General features: G+C 47.7%; 1 protein-coding gene across 2 annotated transcripts in view; it reads right to left on the bottom strand.

Moving 5' to 3' along the window:
- Window positions 1–15,733, bottom strand: part of LOC119461792 (thiol S-methyltransferase METTL7B) — a 46,185-nt gene extending 30,452 nt beyond the window's left edge. For both annotated transcript variants that reach the window (XM_049672205.1, XM_037723174.2), the window contains exon 1: window positions 14,788–15,733. In XM_049672205.1, the coding sequence (XP_049528162.1) occupies window positions 14,788–15,162 (375 nt within the window). In that variant the 5' untranslated portion in view covers window positions 15,163–15,733. The remainder of the gene's footprint in view (window positions 1–14,787) is intronic.
- Window positions 15,734–18,933: the final 3,200 nt, after the last annotated feature.

The raw sequence follows: 18,933 nt of genomic DNA on the forward strand, positions 1-18,933 counted from the left end.
AGAAGGGGATTCCCCGGCAAGCTGGTCGACGAGTTCATCGAGCGTCTGCATTTCCGGAAGAAGTTCCTTCTTCGAGATTTGCCCCGAGCTACGCCGAGATCGTCTGACTCCAAGACCAACACTAGTGAATACGATCGGACACTTAGTGTTCTTTTTCATTTTGTACTTTACGTGTTGGACTCTTAGTGCTTGTCGTTAATTATTTTCCTGTGTTTGTTAATACCCATCTGAATTGTATTGTGTTGTATCTAGCCTAAGTGTGCACGTGTGTGTGTAACTGCCTTGTGTGGAGAATATATTTTGTTGTGTTTTGGCAACTCTGGGCTCTGACTCGGTCTTTGGACAGCAACCGGCGTTCGCTGGCGCACCAGAGGGCCCATACTTCATTGTCCTTGCTTTCGTGGCATTATTTTCGGAAGCTGATAAGTCGGCTTTGGAATTTGGTCCGGTGATTGCGCCTCGTTCACGGGGTCTGTGACATGCACATATAATTTTCCATCAGTAGGTCTTGCGAAACGCAGACGGAGAAGCACATGTAACCCTCCTGCTTCCCGCTTCAAACAAGTATACAGCATATCTGCCCCATCCGGCCCCTTGTACTCAGATTTACGGGAAGCATTGTTATAGATAAGAAAAAGAGTAAACTGCAGCGCAACATTCCATTCAAGTTTCCGCCTTCCTCGCGTAACAGAATGCGGAGTAATCGGCACGGGGTCATTTATTGCAGTAGGACCTTGAGCGCCGAAAACAGTTTTAGTTAGTCATTCTATATGCTCATCTTTGGCCGTATAAGCCGTACGTGGAATTTTCCCCCCTGTCAATACTTCAAAAAAACAAGGAAAGAAGGAAAGCTGGCGCGGTAGCCTAATTAGTGGCTATATAGTGGATACCAACGTTACTAGATTACCTGGCAAAATAATCTAGTAGTGGTGGTGGATACGGCGTTGGGCTGCTAAACACCATGGAACTCGCGGGTTCAATCCAGGTCACGGATTTCGACGGGAGTGAAATCGCAAAACACTCAAGCACATTTATGTGCGCGCTAAAGAAGCTCAGGTGGTGGAAACTAAACCTCATAATCATATCGTGGTTTTGCTACGTAGACCCAAGAATTTATTTAATTTAAAGAAGAGAGAGAAGCATGTGGCTGCGTTCTTCGGCTTTTTTCTAGGGGTGTAAACAAAATAGTTGTACATTATTCTCGAGTCTGATTTCCGTGAAAAACATGTTATGCTTATCCTATATTTCATACATAACTGTAATGCCGTTCCCAAATGTATGACCGCTCAACTCAGCAGCTTGTATATTATAAACGACTGCTTTCAGTTATCCGGTGCACTACCATAACGACCATAATGAAACGATTAAAGGAACGGAATTCCTCACATACACATAGAGATATGTGCAGATCTGTTGCGTTCGTTGAAGATAAGTGTGGTACCACATGAGACACCCAGGTTTAATGGGTTGCAAACATGGTGAGACTGTCAAAAAACGTTTTCCTCGCCTGAATCAAGTAAGCAGATTTGCAGGCTGACCCCAAACGGGGGCGTTTATATTGAATGACAGCTAGGAACTTGTTAATCAGGACTTATTAACACCCGTGCGTTAATTCTCTCAGGAATTGTGCCTCTGCACAACAGCCACGGCTCCCCCGCAGCACAGTCATTCGGAATAACAGTCCTCACTTGCATGCGGTTACTCACCTTTGAGACTTCAATGATGTTGTTATGCGTTACATTCGAACGGAAACGACTATTCGGCGTCGTACAGTATATCAATAACACTTGCTTATATATATATATATATATATAGTTCAAAAAATAGAAGCACGTAGGAAAAACATAACAAGACTTTACTGACGTTGCGGCCGGGGTCCGGCCTTCATCAAGACTCTCTCTTGATTAAGGCCGGACCCCGGCCGAAACGTCAGTAAAGTCTTGTTATGTTTTTCCTACGTGCTTCTATGTTTTGAACTACTTCTGTGCCGGCTCCGGTTACTCTTTACTTCACTGATATATATATATATATATATATATATATATATATATATATATATAAGATGGTTTTGCCTGTTTAGCATATTATTTCTGCGAATGAGAGTTTTATGTGCAGTATTCACTAATAAGTGTCTTTGCTACTGCAACCACGTGCGCTTATTCCGGTTGGGAGTTCTTTATTAGTGCATTTAGAATATTTGTTATTTGTTCCCTTACACATATATCGTGAATATATAAGTCTATGTACCCTGTGATTTAATTGCCTAGAAATACATTCGCCATTCTTCGCGCCACGCAGTTAATAAACCTGGTTTATTTCACTCTAATATTGTTTTCTTCGATCATTGTCCCTGATCAATATCCAGAAGCGCTCGCAAAATGACACGACATCAATAATAGAATGTTCTTACGTAGCTTCATGTTACAGAGATACCAGTTACATTTAGAAGACAGTGGTAAAAACAGCAGTTCACCTGGATAAAACTACATTTAGCACCGGCCGTCAAGAGTCATGGGCGTACCAAAGCAACTAAAACATAAAAAAAATTTACTGCACAGACGTTCTGCGAGAAAAGCTGGGCGTCCGCCAGCGTCCGCGTTGCGAACGCGCGCTCGCTAGCAGACGACGCGCTTGACAACGACAGCAAAATTGAAGACGTTGCGTTATATAATTCATGCCTCAAATATATATGCTTGGTAAAATGGTGTAAACATAAATTTGCAGTTGAAATAAAGCACTATTTTAAGAGCTTACTATGAGCAATCGGCCTCGGCGCCCGCAGCGAAAGTACGTTGAATATGCCGCGGAGCGCGTCTCCGCCCCAATCCAGTTCGCTCGCAGCGCCCTCGCACAATTTTTCCACACGCGGCGCCTCAGCGGCACAGCGCCGTTCGGCCCACTCGACCATTATCTAGTGCACTCTAGTTAGAGGCGCGACAGTAGGCGCTGCATGCTCCGCTGGGGGGCGCGACTGTAGCTCGCGGTATAATGACGCGCGCGCGCGCTCCGCTCCTCTCATTTGGTCTTTATTGGTCTTTATTCTATGTTCTCCTGTCGCAACGCCGCGATGAGTGCCACGGACAGCGCCAGCGTCAACGCCAGTGTCAGCGCCGCAGAGAAGAGGGCTCGAGCCGCTGCCATGAAACGGCAACGGCGACAGGCCGATCTGAAAAGTAATGCGAACTTGAGTCGACCCCATGGCTGTTTCGCATACTACGCAGGGTTCCCCTACGGGGAGATGGTGTAGTTTTTTTCTTTATCACTGAAGGTATTGAAAGAAATCGATACGCGGGCTATTTTCCAGAAAACGCTATTTTAGGATGAGAGCCAGCGACGGGCTGCTTACACACCTATCACCCGCGTTTTTTGAAACATCAAGATAACAGTGACGTCTTTGCACAAAGGGAAGGCGTGTGCGTAGGCTCACGTATCGCTCCTCTTGTAACTGACCTTTAAAATTTGACTAGCGGGTTCAGGAATGCGTTGTCAGTATTTTTGTTGATAAGATTTTGGATATGTACACGATTTTCTTATTTTACTAAAAGGGGTTGTCCGTGGCAGGCATTGTGTTCTAGCCGTTCATAATGCGTGTAAGGGGACTGAAGCTCATTCGTGAAATGCGTGTAGAGTGCAATTTCTACGTTCCCGTATTAGGTTCAACGACATTTTACTCTGTTTGACTTACAGCTCCCACAATCAAAGAGAAAAACGAAAGAAAGCAAACCTAACCTCAGCTATAACTCGGCTCGCTTCAAGATAGCGAAACAATATGCAGAAACTATCCACGACGATTGCCAATGTAAGCTAACTGCTGGAACAAACAAACGAGCGAGCGACAGTCCTCCTCCTTCCCGCCCCTCTCCGCCACTCGTTTAGCGAGAGCTCCCGCAACAAGGAGTTTGAGCCTCACTAAGTCCGGCATAGCCTGGTTCTTGCGAGTTCGAGCTTGTGTCAGTCCTAACCTAAATATTTTACAATTGAAGTCATAATACATTTCTTTATTGGCCGCCTGTTGTCCCAAGAGCTACATACAGGCTAAGTTTACTGCTACTCCTTAACTTCTAGTTCTATCATCACATATTTGCATATGCAGATTTCCATCGTCATGAGGCTGTAATCAAACAACCACCCGTTTTTGTATTCCCGAGTCATTTTGCCTTCATATTTATGTTCGCTATTCACACTTCCCGGATTATGCTGTCCGCATAGATCAACTAAGGACACACGCCTAAGGTGCGCCATTGCAGTCTTAGTAACCGATAGCTTCCCGTTGTTCTGTTCCAAGTGGCCGCGTACAACATCACAGCAATGTGAGGCTTTATTAATCACGTTGCAGTGACGACCACTGGAAACCTCTCGGTTGACGATGAATATGACAAACTATTTACTGCACGATCTTGCGCCAGATAACTGAGGTACGCATCTTCGGCGATAGTGGCGATGCTGACAGCACGATTGTCTGTGGTTGAATTCAATGAAGCTTCTTGCAATCAGCCGCTTCGTTACAGAACGTCATCCTATAGGAAGTGACTCAACTGGCGGGGGTCACTACGATTCCCGAATATGAGAATATGCTACCTGCATCGCATACATCAGGTAACGAAAAATCCGAGGACACCTAAGCACGTCTTGTGAGTTGTGAATGCGAAAGCATTAACGGCGCTGAGCTGTCCTTTCAGTTTTGAGCTGCGAGTAGTGTACCACAGCGGTACGTGCTGCCCGAGCCGGCAAGCATCCTGCGGTGCCAACGCCGCGTGCCACCGACGCGGCGATGCCCTCTCCTCTCACGCAATGCTTGGCCCGCTAGCGCTGCAGGTGTGTTCCTTTTCGCCTGCTCTTCTCCGTCGAGGCGAACTCGTGACGTGGCGTCGCAGCCAATGGGATTTTAGGTGCCGTTTCGCTGCTACAGACGACAGACGCCAGCTTTTTCGCTCAATTGGGCCAGTTGACGCTTTCGCATCAATAACAGTAATGTCACTGTGAAAAATTACAGGCGTTGTAGCTTTATAATAACGGGAGGTAAAATTGAGCTTTGTTAGCAGACAGGGCGAAAACACTGACGGTGCAGCCAAGACTAGAAATTAAAACTTCACTGGAAGTGCGCGTGATATTACCATGCAAACACCTGCATCAATTATTTTCTTTTTATTTCCGAAGTCACAGCTTGCCCTCACGTAACCTACTCCTAAATGACACCACTGCCCGTGATTTTTTCTGTCAGCGAGAGATGCTCTACAAGTGGGCATCTTTAATAATGTTTCGGCAATATTACTTTGTAGAAACAAGCATGCCCCACACCACGCCCCTTCTTTTCAGATTTTTTTTTTCTGTTCCAACGTTCCCACGTGTGACAGTCTCCATGTGATGAGTTTCCCAGATTTTTAAGGTCATCATCTGTAACAACGTACACCTACATTTATATGTTCCTTCTTTAGTTGCTCGTCAGTTCCTACGCACTTGGTTATTTTACTGCTGCTGCTTCCCCGTGTAAAACATCACAGCAGCGCCACTCATACCTCTCAGTAGCTAAGACTTCACAGAAAGCGAAGTTCGCGCAGCCCTGTTTGTGCGGGTCTCGCGGGTCTCGCGATCTGTGCGGGTCTCGCGCAGATTGAAGGTATCCACTTTGCAATATATGCAGATGATGTAACAATCTGGAGTGCTGAAGGTAATATGGGACAAACAGAGACCAAACTACAGGAAAGCATTTATGTGGTGGAAACCATACTTGAGGGTATGAGACTGAACTGCTCTGCTACAAAATCAGAACTATTGGTACTACGGAGCAGTAAGCGTGGGCGCAAGCCGAACGGATATATCCCAGAGGAAGAACCCCGCATTGACATATACGCCAAGAATGGAGAGCCAATCAGGCAGGGGTGCTATTAGGGTGCTAGGCCTTCTCCTGGAAGCGAATGGATCTAATCGCAGGATGATACAACATATCTCTAAGAAGTCAGAAGAAGTCATTAGACTTCTGCGTAGAATTACAAATAAGCATAAGGGGCTAGGAGAAGACAGTGCCATAAGATTGGTACATGCATTCGCATTTTGCTACTTCTCGTACGTGGCAGGCATGCTACAATGGACACAGGCTGATAAGAACAAGCTAAACGCTTTAATCAGACGACTTATAAAGGCTACACTAGGACTTCCTATCAGCACTGCCAATGATAGATTATTGCGCCTAGGGCTACATAACACACTAGAAGAGATAGCTGAGGCTCAACAGGTGGCCCACCAAGAGAGACTAATGAGGACACGACCTGGAAGGGCGCTACTTGAAGAAATAGGCGTAGAAAGTAACAACCAAACCAACAAAGGAGAATTAACAGAATTGCAAGCGGGACTACAAGGAAAAATTAAGACGACCCCGTTCCCTAGGAACATGCACCCGACACATAACCTCGAGAGACGGAAGGCAAGGGCCAAGGCACTCCTTCAAGACATAGATCAACATAAGCAGCAGGCGGTGTTCGTTGACGCTGCCTGGGTTAAAAATAAGGATGCGTATACCTCCGTTGTTGTAGACACTGAAGATAACATACGGGATGCCATCACCGTCTATACAAAGGACCCAACAGTAGCAGAACGAGTAGCCATCGCCTTAGCCATCCGGGCAAATCGGTGGACACATATTTACAGCGACTCTAGAACAGCCATACGCAACTTTACTAACGGATATGTGACACGGATAGCAACCAAGTTACTAGACAAGGTCAACAGTGAGAGGATCGAAATTCGCTGGTTTCCTGCACATCTGGGGGTGGTGGACGGAACTCGGAGAAACCTCAATGAGGTGGCAAATGAAGCAGCACGAGGACTTTCTAGCCGTGCTCTTCAAGACCGAGCAGCTTACACTTCACATGGGGAACACAGGAATCGATTATTAACATATAACGAAATCACGAAACATTATTATTTAAGAAAATGGCAATACCCATGCCACACGGTAAGCTTTGCAGAGCCCAAGCGGTCACATTACGTTTGCTACAGACAAGGACATACCCAAGTCCAGATTTTATTAACAGGATCTATCCGGAGAGGGAAATTCAAACCAATTGTAATAAGTGCAATGGCATCATTACTCTTGACCACATGCTTTGGCAGTGCCCTGCGGTCTTCGCAGACTGTGACAAGGAACAAGAATGGTGGCGGCAAATGCTACGAAGTGAATCACTCTCTGACCAATTACGGGCAGTCCAGAAGGCCCGCGATGTGGCTGAAGGGCTCGGCCTGACAGTCCCAACGTGGGAGCGGCCCGCGTCAACCCAGCGTTGACCTTCAGGACTCAATAAAGTTCTCCATACCATACCATACCTCTCAGTAGTTGCTCTGTTTGCTTGAAACCAAAAGCCTGTAACTTCTATGGCGGAATCCTAAGACACATTGTTGAACCAGAGCCCAATGCATTATTTATACACGCACTATGTTGGGCGAGTTGCTACATACCGATTCGGGGTAGTGTGGCGCAGGGTAAAAACACAGTAAAAAAAAATAGACGGAAAGCTTGCCAATTTGCAACTAAATTTATCGTTCTCAATAATTTAACGTTATTCTGCGTATCTCTATTGAGCTTATAATTTGATGTTGGCTCCCGATACAATTTTAACGCGATAGTGTTTAGGGCCCCGTGTCGCAGAAAATCCGGTGTCGGCCACCGGCGTGTGAGCGCGGGTGGCGGAGGAAATCATCCAACCACATCGACCGCGCAGGACCTCGGCGTGGTGCAAGGTTTTGGTGAACAAAAATTGAATTTCTCACAGTGAAATCCGCCAGAAAAATGGTAAAGCACGACTTTACAAGTCGGCGTCGGATTGTAATTTGAATGTACGAGAAAACCTAATTCTGCTACAAGGAAACTCAAACACAAACCCCTTTTCCAGCATTTCTACCAGCCCTGCGCGCGTCGGGGCAATAGCAAACAATTAATACAGTAATAAAAAAGGTGATAAGGCCTTCACATTTTAACATAAGACAAATTATATTGCCCCTGAAAAAACGTCTTTCCAGCAATGCATATCAGTTTAAAAGTGAAGCCTACTTTCCGTATGCGAACGGTTCCCGATAACGCTATTGCGTTCTACTCTTAAAGGCGAAGCTTAAGCGTCCTCTAATATTAGTTGAAAGTTGTCGCTCTTTCTGTCTCCTTTTTTTCTTGCGTGTTTCTACCTTGCGCCAGAGAGTATACTTTGAATGCAGTATTTAACGTAGGCGCGATGCGTGGAGCAGCTGACGGCAGCAATAATATTGAAGTGGTGGCTGGGGCTTATCTCGGGAAGTCAGTAGGGCCAAGGGTGCGGAAGCTGCAGAAACTTCACGTGCGAAGCGTCACAGCGAATTGTCGCTTTATAATCTGAGCCCTCAACTGCATCGAAGGATGTCACCGCCTCGGTCCGTTTTTGTCACTGAATGTCCTTATTCCTGCGCGTTACCACTCAAGGTATAACGCGAGCTTGCGGTCGCCTGTCTCGTGCACCCATATACCGCGTCCCTCGCGCCGTTGATTGCGGGCTGTCGGGGTTGCCGCCGGCACTTCCGCGAGGCGGCGATGCCGTCTAGCTTTGCGCTGCTAGTTCTTCGTAATGCATAGCATTACAACCAAGCCCAAGTCATAACGCTCTCACTAACGAGGCTTTCGCTGTCCACTCAGTCACTTGTTAGCATTCTCTGAGCTCGAACCCGCGGTGGAAGCTGGCGCTGACGACACGCTAGGACCACTGCACGGACAGACAACCACCGAGCGAAAACTTTGCAGCGACCACTGCCAAAGCAAAATAGCCGGCCCGCACCACTTAGGACAGTTTTCATTTCGTATAGACGCGGCTGTTTTACAGGCAACAGCGCGTATGTCATATTTGAGGCGTCCGTTCAGCTTGCCTTTCGATAGTAAGTGTGCGAGTACTGCCACGTGCGGTAAATCGATGCCACGTCCACGGCTTCTTTGATAATCTCTTTGCTCTCCAAGGAGCCTCCTCGCGCATGGATGATATTCTGCTATTCCAAGCCCGCTCTTCAAACAATTGACTCTGTCCTCAGGCGGGGCTCGTGTTATTCAATGGCTATAGAAACCGCAGAGCTTCTCGACCACGCAAATAGAAATGGCCATATTATCACTTTTCAGTGGATACCTTCACACTGTGGTGTGAGAGGGAACGAACTGGCAGACGCTGAAGCGAAATCTTCTTTAAATAATGCGATTGAAGTACGCATTCCATTCTCACGAACAGACACAAATGCAACCAGACGGATGGTTGCGTAATACGCAATTTTACGTTGGAGCACTGGACACAACCAGATCGTCAACACAAGCGAGTGCATAAATGGGGCCCATAAATGAAATACCGTATTCCTCACAAGCCCAAAAGAAGCCAAACAAGCATGGTGCACCGGATTCGCCTTGGTGTCGCATTCACGAATCGTTATAGACATATGACTGGTTGCAGTGACACTAGCCCCAATTGTAATTACTGCCAGGTATCAGAAACACTTGATCATATATTTTGCGTTTTTCCCGCGTACGCGCAAGAACGACAGAGACTGGTCTCTTCAATTGCAAAAGTCGACAAGAGGCCCCTATCAGACGAGTTTCTTTTAGGTCCTTGGCCCAATGCAAGCTGCGCAGCCCTGATAACCAGTGCCGCTTTACTCCTTCTACAAGCCACTGGGCTGGACACACGGCTTTAGAGATGCCACAACGTTGTAAACTTGTATATACACACCTCCTCCTCTTATCATCATCATTCATTAACCCTGTTCCTCGCCGTCCCTTTTCCCCAGTGTAGAGTAGCAGGCCAGAGCAAGTTACAGCTCAGGCCGACCTCCCTGCCTTTCTGTAAATACATGTTTCTCTCTCTCTTTGCTCTGAAGGACGGGGTTCATTCTCTGCAGTTTGCAAGCTGTGATGGTTTGTTGACGATAGTAAACCCCAGTGGCGTAGCCAAGGGGGGGGTTGGGGGGGTTCAAACCCCCCCCGAAATTTTTTGCCCCCCCCCCCCCCGCTAACCCACCCTTTTCTCTCGTCGCTTCGCGCTGACATAGTTCAAGGAACCGGTGCTACTTTCACATTTTCATTCCTGGGCGCTTCCGTTTGGGTTGGTAATTTACAGCGAATCATGTCTGCATATGGAAAAAAACTGTCACGGTGTTTGTCAAGGCCTTGACACTCTGTGAGGTTTTGGACGCGAATGTGGCGGCCGCATTCTGAAACAACAAATGCGCAACAAATGAAGCAACAAATGCGGCAGCCGCATTTTAGATGAAGGCGAAAATGCTCGAGGCCCGTTTACTTAGATTTAGGTGCACGTTAAAGTCCGCAGGTGGTCGAAATTTCCGGTATACATTTCCGCCGCTTCCCTTTAGGTGCCGGTTAGGCCGCGTTCGCGTAGGATCTTGGTCTCGAAGCTGTCGGAAGCGGCAAAATCTTGCAAAAATCCGCCCGCCTAGGCGGCAAAACAGGCAGAAAAACAGGCGGCGAGCCAAATTGGTCTGGGACCAATTTTTTCGCCATGGCGAAGCGGAAACGCGGCGGAAAGTCGTTCTGCTCGACCAGAAGCTACACTAGCATGTAAACTTCCGGTTGTAACATTGAACATGGCACCAATAGTGTACGCTGTAATGCTGATCGACGCGATCAAGAACCACCCCTTGCTCTACGACAAGAGTGGCACTCAAACGTACTGTCAGCGATAGTATTCAACGTCGCGCGACAGGAGGTGCGGCATCGAAGCCTTGGCGTGTAAAAGTGTAACTTCTTACACTTTTGCAAAGCCAGGCGAACCCACCACTGCCGTTTCCGAGGTTTTCTTGTCTTCCGTTTATTCATTGTCCATTTCTAGAAAACAAGTAGGTAGAAGTATAAAAGCCATTTCTTCTTCCACTTCCATGGAAGACAATAGTTAGGCAGATTCCTCGTTGGCGCTCCATAATTCTCCTCGCACGTGCACGGTATGTTGCAGAAGTCGCGGGGTGCTTTTCTCGTCGCGACGATTAGATTAGGAGCGTAGGTCTCACGTAGGACGCGCAGGCTTCGGCGAGCCTCAACACAAGGGCCAGCCCGGGTTTTAGCTTTGGCGTTCCCGTTGCCGCTTTCGTGTCCTGGAGGCGCCGAAAATAATACGAAATGATGAAATGTTATTACAACTTGTAAATAAAAGCTATTAAAGAAATATAATCACGCCTATAGGCAGCAACCTGTGACACAGCGCTACCGCGCCCGTGTGAGGAGAATTACAGAACGCCAACGAGGAACTTACCGAAGGTCGCAGATGACACGCGAAATTGCGCAAGATGATCACTTTTGATGACGGGTGGGTCAGTGAATGAACATACCGCTCGAAATAATGCGATAATGAGCGCCACCACGCCGACAAACGTACGCAGACTAGATGGATGTGGACGAAAGCGGCAGCGCGGCCGCGGTGGTAGCAAAACAAATGTGAACTTGGACATGCGCGGAAAAGATTTTCCGGCCGCTTTGGCCTCTCCACTCGCTTGCCGCTTCCCAAATGTGAACGTAGCCATAGTCTGCAGCGCAAAACGTCTCTCGTTTGCGATTGCGCCCCTACGGAAGGCTGGTAGTTACTGTTGTGTTGCTGAATCCCAAACCAGCAATTACGAAAGGCTGGTAGTTGCTGTTGTGTTGTGGAATCCCAAACCAGCAATGTACACACGAAAGGGTTGATGCCAGCAGTGAAATTCCACCGACTCGCAACAGAATGCACGAAACAGACAGCCGACAAGCATGTATCACTGCTGTGCGCAGTACAGCGTAAGTAAACTCTTGTTGCAGACGCTGACAGTTCTCGTCGGAGTTCACGCGTCCTGAGAAATTGATTATGTGCACTATGCACTGAACAAGACCGGAGTTCATTCCTGCATCACTAGTACACCAATCAGTCGAGATTCTGTGAGGTACAAGGCCACTTCCTGTTTGCACCGGCCTAAGTGAAGCAGAAATGACTCGCACGCACTACTTAAAATGCGTACACATGCCATAACTATGCAGTGCGGTGAAATATTCTGTACAATTCTGAATCTGTTGACGTAAAGGCAAATGACGGCTGCACGCTCGCACACAGCGGAAGACACAGCGGCCCATGCACTTGCCGCAGGAAATGCAAGGCGACGAAAGCTTCGTAAAAAAAAGCATTACTCGTTTTTGCGCGTATTTAAGTTTTCTAGCGCAAAGACGCAGCGAACAAGCTATTGCTATGGGAGTAGGTATAGCCTGGTAACACGTGCATTTTCACATGTATAGCCGTCCTTGACCTGTGAAACGCACTTCGCCCCGACGAGGACGACGCCATCTACGCTTAACGGAGATTAACCATTAATGATGTCTTCTCCGATCGGGCGGGTCGTCTCAATGATGCGTTTTCGAAGACTGGTCCATTCAGTGGCGCGATGAGAGACGGTTGCTCCAAACGCCCACTGTACCTGTCGTACTTACTGTATGTTACTGAGCTTACATTACGTTTTTCTTAATGTCTTCACAAGCACACAGTGCCGCACACACACGCGAGGGGGGGGGGGGGGGGTCCCATGTCTTTGATATACATGCATAGAGTGTGCTTAAACTACCGATACTTATTATCGATCACGTCACGTAGTGGAAAGCAGACGCTTCCCCCCCCCCCCCCCCCGGTCGGGCCGATGAACCCCCCCCCCCGAAAAAAATTTCTGGCTACGCCCCTGGTAAACCCTGTCGCTGCGTACTCTCGATAACGTGCCCCCGATTGGAACTGAGACATATTCAACTAGCGCTGGAAAGACGTAGGACAAGAAGTACACGGAGGACACGACGCTGGACTTCAACTGAATCTTTACTTTGCTGAAACGTAGAATCCTTGGGATGCGCAGTACCCGGACAAAAGGAATCTTTTTGTTTTTCTTTAACACAGAACGTATCGAAACGCAGCTATTATCGAGATACGAAAGTCAATACGCAGTTATAATCAAGGTAAGGACACTCTTTTGTACTGAGACGCAGCGATGGAGTGTTCACGGACCCATCAGCCGCGTTTTAGATCCATAACGCATCCCATATTTCCTTATCGGCCTGCCTCCAGAGCCGTCTGAGCAGTCGTGTTCCGTGAAAATGATGGGTGCATGAGCACCTAGGCCCTTCTCAGCCGATCATTCAAGGAAGACAGCGAAATTTCCAAATCCGTAGCACCACACCAAAAACACATCTCGCTAGGCCACTAAAAATCCCTAAATCCTTCGCGTAAACCGCATCTGGTAAAGCTTCTCAAGCGGGTAAATTTTACATATTAATTCACAGACCGCGTACAATTGCTACAATGTTTACGAAGTTGTTGCAAAAGTTCTACTGAAGAATTAGAGCGGTGTTAAAGACATCAATTTTGTCCGCTTTATATATTGCAGAATTGTGATATCGTTTTTCCTTGCTGATTACACAGTTTAAACTTGATGATTCAGTCTTTTTTTTTAATTTAGAAAATATAAAAAAAGCTCTTCCAAAAGAACTTGACGGCTTGAATAAAATTGTGCTTCCTATAGTCACTAGATCATTTTTTCGTTTATTTTAAATGCCAGAAAACTTCATCAAAATCGGTGTAGTAATTGCCGAGAAAAACGATTTCTCCGTTTTCATGTATTTAGATAGGAGAAGTCGAACTGAGGACGCCGTCGCCTTGCAGAGTGAGCACACTGCCTGCGTCAACTCCGGGCTGTTCATTTTGTTCTTCGAGGAGAGCTGCTTTGACATTTCGTGACAAGTCGTGACACTTCAAGTCATGACATGTGCCCTCCAGTCGGAGACAAGAGAGAAGAATGTAGTACAGGGAAGGAAGGCCGGCAGCCGTTTTTTATTTATTATTATTTTTTGTCTGTATAATCAATGCGTAAAGAAATGCGCGGCAAGCTGCCGCATTGAATGGAATACACTGTAAAAATTGTTGCAGTAAATGATGCAAAATATCTTGGCATCTCTATTTCCGACTATTTATCGCTCAAAATGACGGCGGGCCGATATTTTGTAAGGCGCACAGCACGACATATATGCGGCACACGGCAGCCAATCTAATCGCGTTATTATCACGAGCGATCTTTTCCTTTTCAAAAAGTGGTATTCGTTAGTTTTCCTTCTCTCCTTGTTCACGACGACGGAAACGCCTTGTTGCAATGACGACGATTGCCTGCCAAAAACGATAAAATAATGACCGTTACAGGGACAGCTAGTTTTCAGTGGCGCAAAGGCGAGAGCACCAACGCAGGCACCTTTCATGGCTTCGCGTCGTGCTTATTACTAATATCGTTCTAAAACCAGTGCTATTGCGTAAACATTTTGTCGAAAGCAAGATAACCGCAGGCGTAAGACGGCGCTTTAGATCTCAAAATTAGGGGTGTTAGAATAGTGAAATTTTCGAATCGAAAACGAATATTCCAGAAATATTACCTTTGCATATCCAATATACATTGTCATTTCTAAACAAAGCCAAATATAAACTTCGGAGTTGGCTTGGTAAAAACTAAACTTTATTTACTATATTTCATACTTGTATTTAATACCACTCACAACAGGAAGTCCTCTCATTTGATGAGCTTGAATGTAAAAAACGCTTCCTTTCTGTTATCCGATGCCCAGCAGCAGAATTAGTCGGCCCGTCCTGCCTAGCATCAATTTCTCTCCTTCAAAACATCAATAAGTGTTGTTGCCCTTTATACTGGAGGCGAAACGAGTATTTCACAAGTTCGGGTAGTGTACACTCGAAACGAATAGCAAATACTATTCTACATAAAATGGATCCGAAGCGCACAAACCTTGGGATACTTTTTGACCGTCTCGAGGAAGAAATTCTGGAACTCGGTGTTGGGGTCGACGTTCCAGTACTTGATCTTCCTCCGCATGAACCCCAAGTTGGCACCCGAGCCTGCGCCAACCTCGAGCACTCGAATCGCACCGTCGGCGCGCAGTTCGGGGTCGCTAGACTCGATCTCGTCCAGCGCCGCGATCGTTTCGCGTCGAGTGTCTTGGAAGTAGTCTCGCCACAGCCGGCCAGCCACGGCCATGATTCGCACAAAGAACCACTGGCGCGCTCGCAGGCTCAACAGCAGCAGCGGCAGAAGCAGGAGTCCGATGCAAGAGATGCACGCTACCACAAGGCAGTCGAAGACGCGGCGAAGCCTTCGCTCCATGTCGCAATGGCAACGCTCTGTGCCCGTTCACAAATGAGCTGGAGAACAGACGCACGTTTGCAGCCACGGCTACCTATGTGCGCTGAGCGAAAGAGCGAGAAAGTAGCTGTGTGCACACGTGAGCTCCGAGACTTCCACTTGTTGCGCTCGAATAGTCGGCGGTGTTGTGTGGCGGAGTCGGAAGCAGACGACCCTGCCAAAGGCGGTGCACTCGATTGATTAGAAGATGATAGGCGACGCAAGCGTAGCGGGGCAATCGAAGCCGTCTGTGCCAGTGCGGTTTGGCTTCTATCCAGGCCGAAAGTGAAATACGGGTGGCGAAGCGACCAATGTACCAAAACGCAGCCAACGGCGACAGAGCGCGTCGAAGTGCCGGGTCTCCGCAGCTGCGACCTCGTTTACGACTCGCCGGCGGAATACGGTCAGCGCTGTGTCTAGCTGTAGATGCTGTATGCACCTGTGGCTGAAGTACTTTGCACGAGAGAAAAGAAACTACTCGAAGTGCAGGGCTTACACCACCGAGTGCACCGTGGAATAAAGAACCACACTGCACAACGGCAACGTAGGGGCGTCTCGCTTCCGGTAGAAGCGAGCAGCAAACTCGTTTTATCGCGGGACCCTAAATCTGGAGCGCCGGTCCCGGCATCTCTCGAGAAAAATAAGAAGCTAATCGCCATATTCTGTAGCGATGTCTGGTGTGGCGGAAGGTTCAAATTCGCGCTCGGCGACCACGTTTTGTATTTGTGCTATTTTCGACGTATAGACTGCGCACGCGCATTAGTCCGTTGTAAGCGTCTCTTGAAACGCTGCCCGAGAGCTAAAACAAATTTTCACTGGTTGAATTTGCGATAAAAAAAGGGAAAAAAGGAAAGTGTGTCGTATTATTAGAAAAGTTGATACGGTGTTATAACTTCTTTATACCAATTCGAGTTTATTGAAATAGTAATGAATTTTATTAAGATAACAATGAATATTTACTATATCATCAAGGTACGACTTATAGTCAGCACAGTAGCAGTGAAAGCCCCGTTGCGCCTGTCATGTTGACAGTCATCGACAGCCACGCTGCACTAAAGAAAGGCCCTGAGCCTGCCCGCAACGTCGCAGAGCTCTTCGCCCCACATTCAGCGCTTCAGACGAGCTCTCACCTTGACCCCTTCCGATGCACAGATTCCGGGCGGTAGCCTTCGTTGTCAAAACAAAATAAGAAAAAAAAAGAAGGGAAGAAAAAGACGGGAAATGAAACAGAGACACGGCGCTTACTTGCAAATGACTATTTAATTGATGTGGTGCAAAATATATGCACGTTTTTTCTTTCGTGTTTTTTTTTTGTCGTTTTTTTCGTTATAAATATCATGTACGAAGTAGTCCAACATCACAGCTGCTGAAGGTCTCCCTTTTACTTGTTTTTACTGAACGAGAAGATGCCTGTCCACCAAGAGAGAGAGAGAAGCTCTTTACAGGACAGCAGATATTTTTTACCGGCGCGCATATGACCGCTCACATGCTACTCTGCATAGGGAGAGGGAAGGCGAAAGCAGCGCCCACGAAGAATCATCTTTGCCATCACGGCTGCTTGAGCGGGTTCTGAAGGAATAAATCAATCAATAATTTGTTTAACATGCTCAGGAACAATAGTGAGCTGTGAGTGTAAGTGCACAGAGAAAGAAAAACAGAAGAAGAAATGTAAAACAGCTATCAGCAGAATTAGGTTATGGGTTAAAAATATCACAAGAAAAAAATTAAGAACTTGATAAACAGCCACATAAAGAGTATCAATGCCGCAATAAAGACGCAAGTGAGAGACGGATTGAATGTACGGACAAAAAGGAAAACTACGATTAAACAGGAGAGGAGTGAAGCTAGAAAGGAGGCTCTTGAAGAAGTCAGAAGCTGGGAAGAAAGAGACCACACGCTTTTAAATATATTGTCACAGGAAATGGTATAACTGAAAATATATTTACAAAATATTTACAGCGAGCTGGAGTACTGCCAAGATGGCGGAAAGACAATCTCTTCAATCGTCGTCTTGTTCACCCAAATGGTCAACGTCATCTTTGTCCCATTGTGCGCAGTCTCGTAACATTAACCTCCGGCCGGAAAAGCGCCGAACCGGCGCCTAAGATGGGCGCGAGGTATGGCTTGAGGCGGGCCACGTGCACGACGTCTGAGGAAGGAGAAGACGTGGTAGAATCGAGCGGGGCTATTTCGTAAGTGACATCTGTCAATTGTCGCAGGACGCGATAGGGGCCAGAGTATCTCCAAAGTAGTTTTTCGGAAAGGCCAACGTGCCCAGACGGGGATCAGACAAGGACAAGATCACCCGCACTGAAGCGGGCGTCCCGGTGGTGGGCATCGTACAACTTCTGCTGTGACTGCGACGCAGAGAGGGGAAGACGGGCAATGTGACGTGCCTTTTCTGCTGTAGCAATGGCGTCGCGCGCGTATTCAGTAGGCAGTGCGGCAGGGGTCGAAATAAGTGTGTCAAAAGGGAGTGTTGGTTCTCGTCCGTATAGAAGATAGAAGGGAGAGTAGCCGGCGGTGTCATGGCGTGAGGAGTTATATGCAAAGGTGACAAAAGGTAGCGCAGTGTCCCAGTCATGGTGATGAGACGAAACATACATAGAGAGCATATCAGTGATACTGCGATTCAGACGTTCAGTAAGACTGTTCGTTTGGGGGTGGTATGCAGTCGTAAGTTTATGTTTGGTGGCACAGGCACAAGAACGAAGTAAGTCTTCAATGACTTTAGATAAGAAGTAGCGACCCCGGTCGGTGAGAAGCTGACGAGGAGCGCCGTGATGTAAAATTACGTCTTGCATCAAGAAGTCAGCGACGTCTGTAGCGCCACTGGTCGGGAGAGGTCTTGTGATAGCGTAACGGGTCGCATAATACGTAGCACCGGCAATCCATTTATTGCCAGCGCTGGAGAGAGGGAAGGGGCCGAGAAGGTCGAGGCCAACACGAAAAAATGGCTCGGCGGGTATGTCAATAGGCTGGAGGAGCCCAGCTGGAGGAAGAGATGGCCTCTTCCGGCGTTGGCACGACGCGCAGGCAGCGACATAACGTTGAACAGAACGGTAGAGACCGGGCCAGAAAAAGCGTCGCCGTACACGGTCATACGTCCTGGAAACACCAAGGTGGCCGGCTGTTGGGACATCATGCAGTTGCTCGAGTACGGTCGCCCGAAGGTGTGCGGGAACGACGAGTAGTAGTTCCGGTCCCTCGGGGTGCATAATACGGCGATATAATGTGCCATTTACAATGACAAACAGGCGAAGTGACCGGTCCGACGAGCCAGACCGCAGGCCATTGATGAGATCATTTAGAGACGTGTCCCGCCGTTGCTCGTCACCAATGTGGCTGAAACAGGAGAGCAAGAAAAGGCCAGGTGGTGTATCCTCCGTGGTAGCTTCGGGGGCATCAACGGGGTGCCGAGACAAGCAGTCGGCATCCTGGTGTAGTCGGCCAGACTTGTACACCACAGTGTACGTGAATTCCTGGAGACGTAGAGCCCAGCGACCTAGACGCCCAGTTGGGTCCTTGAGGCTCGAAAGCCAGCACAGAGCGTGGTGGTCAGTGGTAACATTAAAAGGCCGCCCGTATAAGTAGGGGCGAAATTTGCTAACTACCCAAACAAGAGCGAGGCACTCGCGCTCGGTAATGGAATAATTGCGCTCGGCAGGGGAAAGAAGCCGGCTGGCGTACGCAATAACTCGATCACAACCACGACGTTGGCATTGGGCTAAAACAGCGCCAATACCATAGCCA

The sequence above is a fragment of the Dermacentor silvarum genome, chromosome 8 (genome assembly GCF_013339745.2).
Source record: "Dermacentor silvarum isolate Dsil-2018 chromosome 8, BIME_Dsil_1.4, whole genome shotgun sequence".
Taxonomy (NCBI): domain Eukaryota; kingdom Metazoa; phylum Arthropoda; class Arachnida; order Ixodida; family Ixodidae; genus Dermacentor; species Dermacentor silvarum.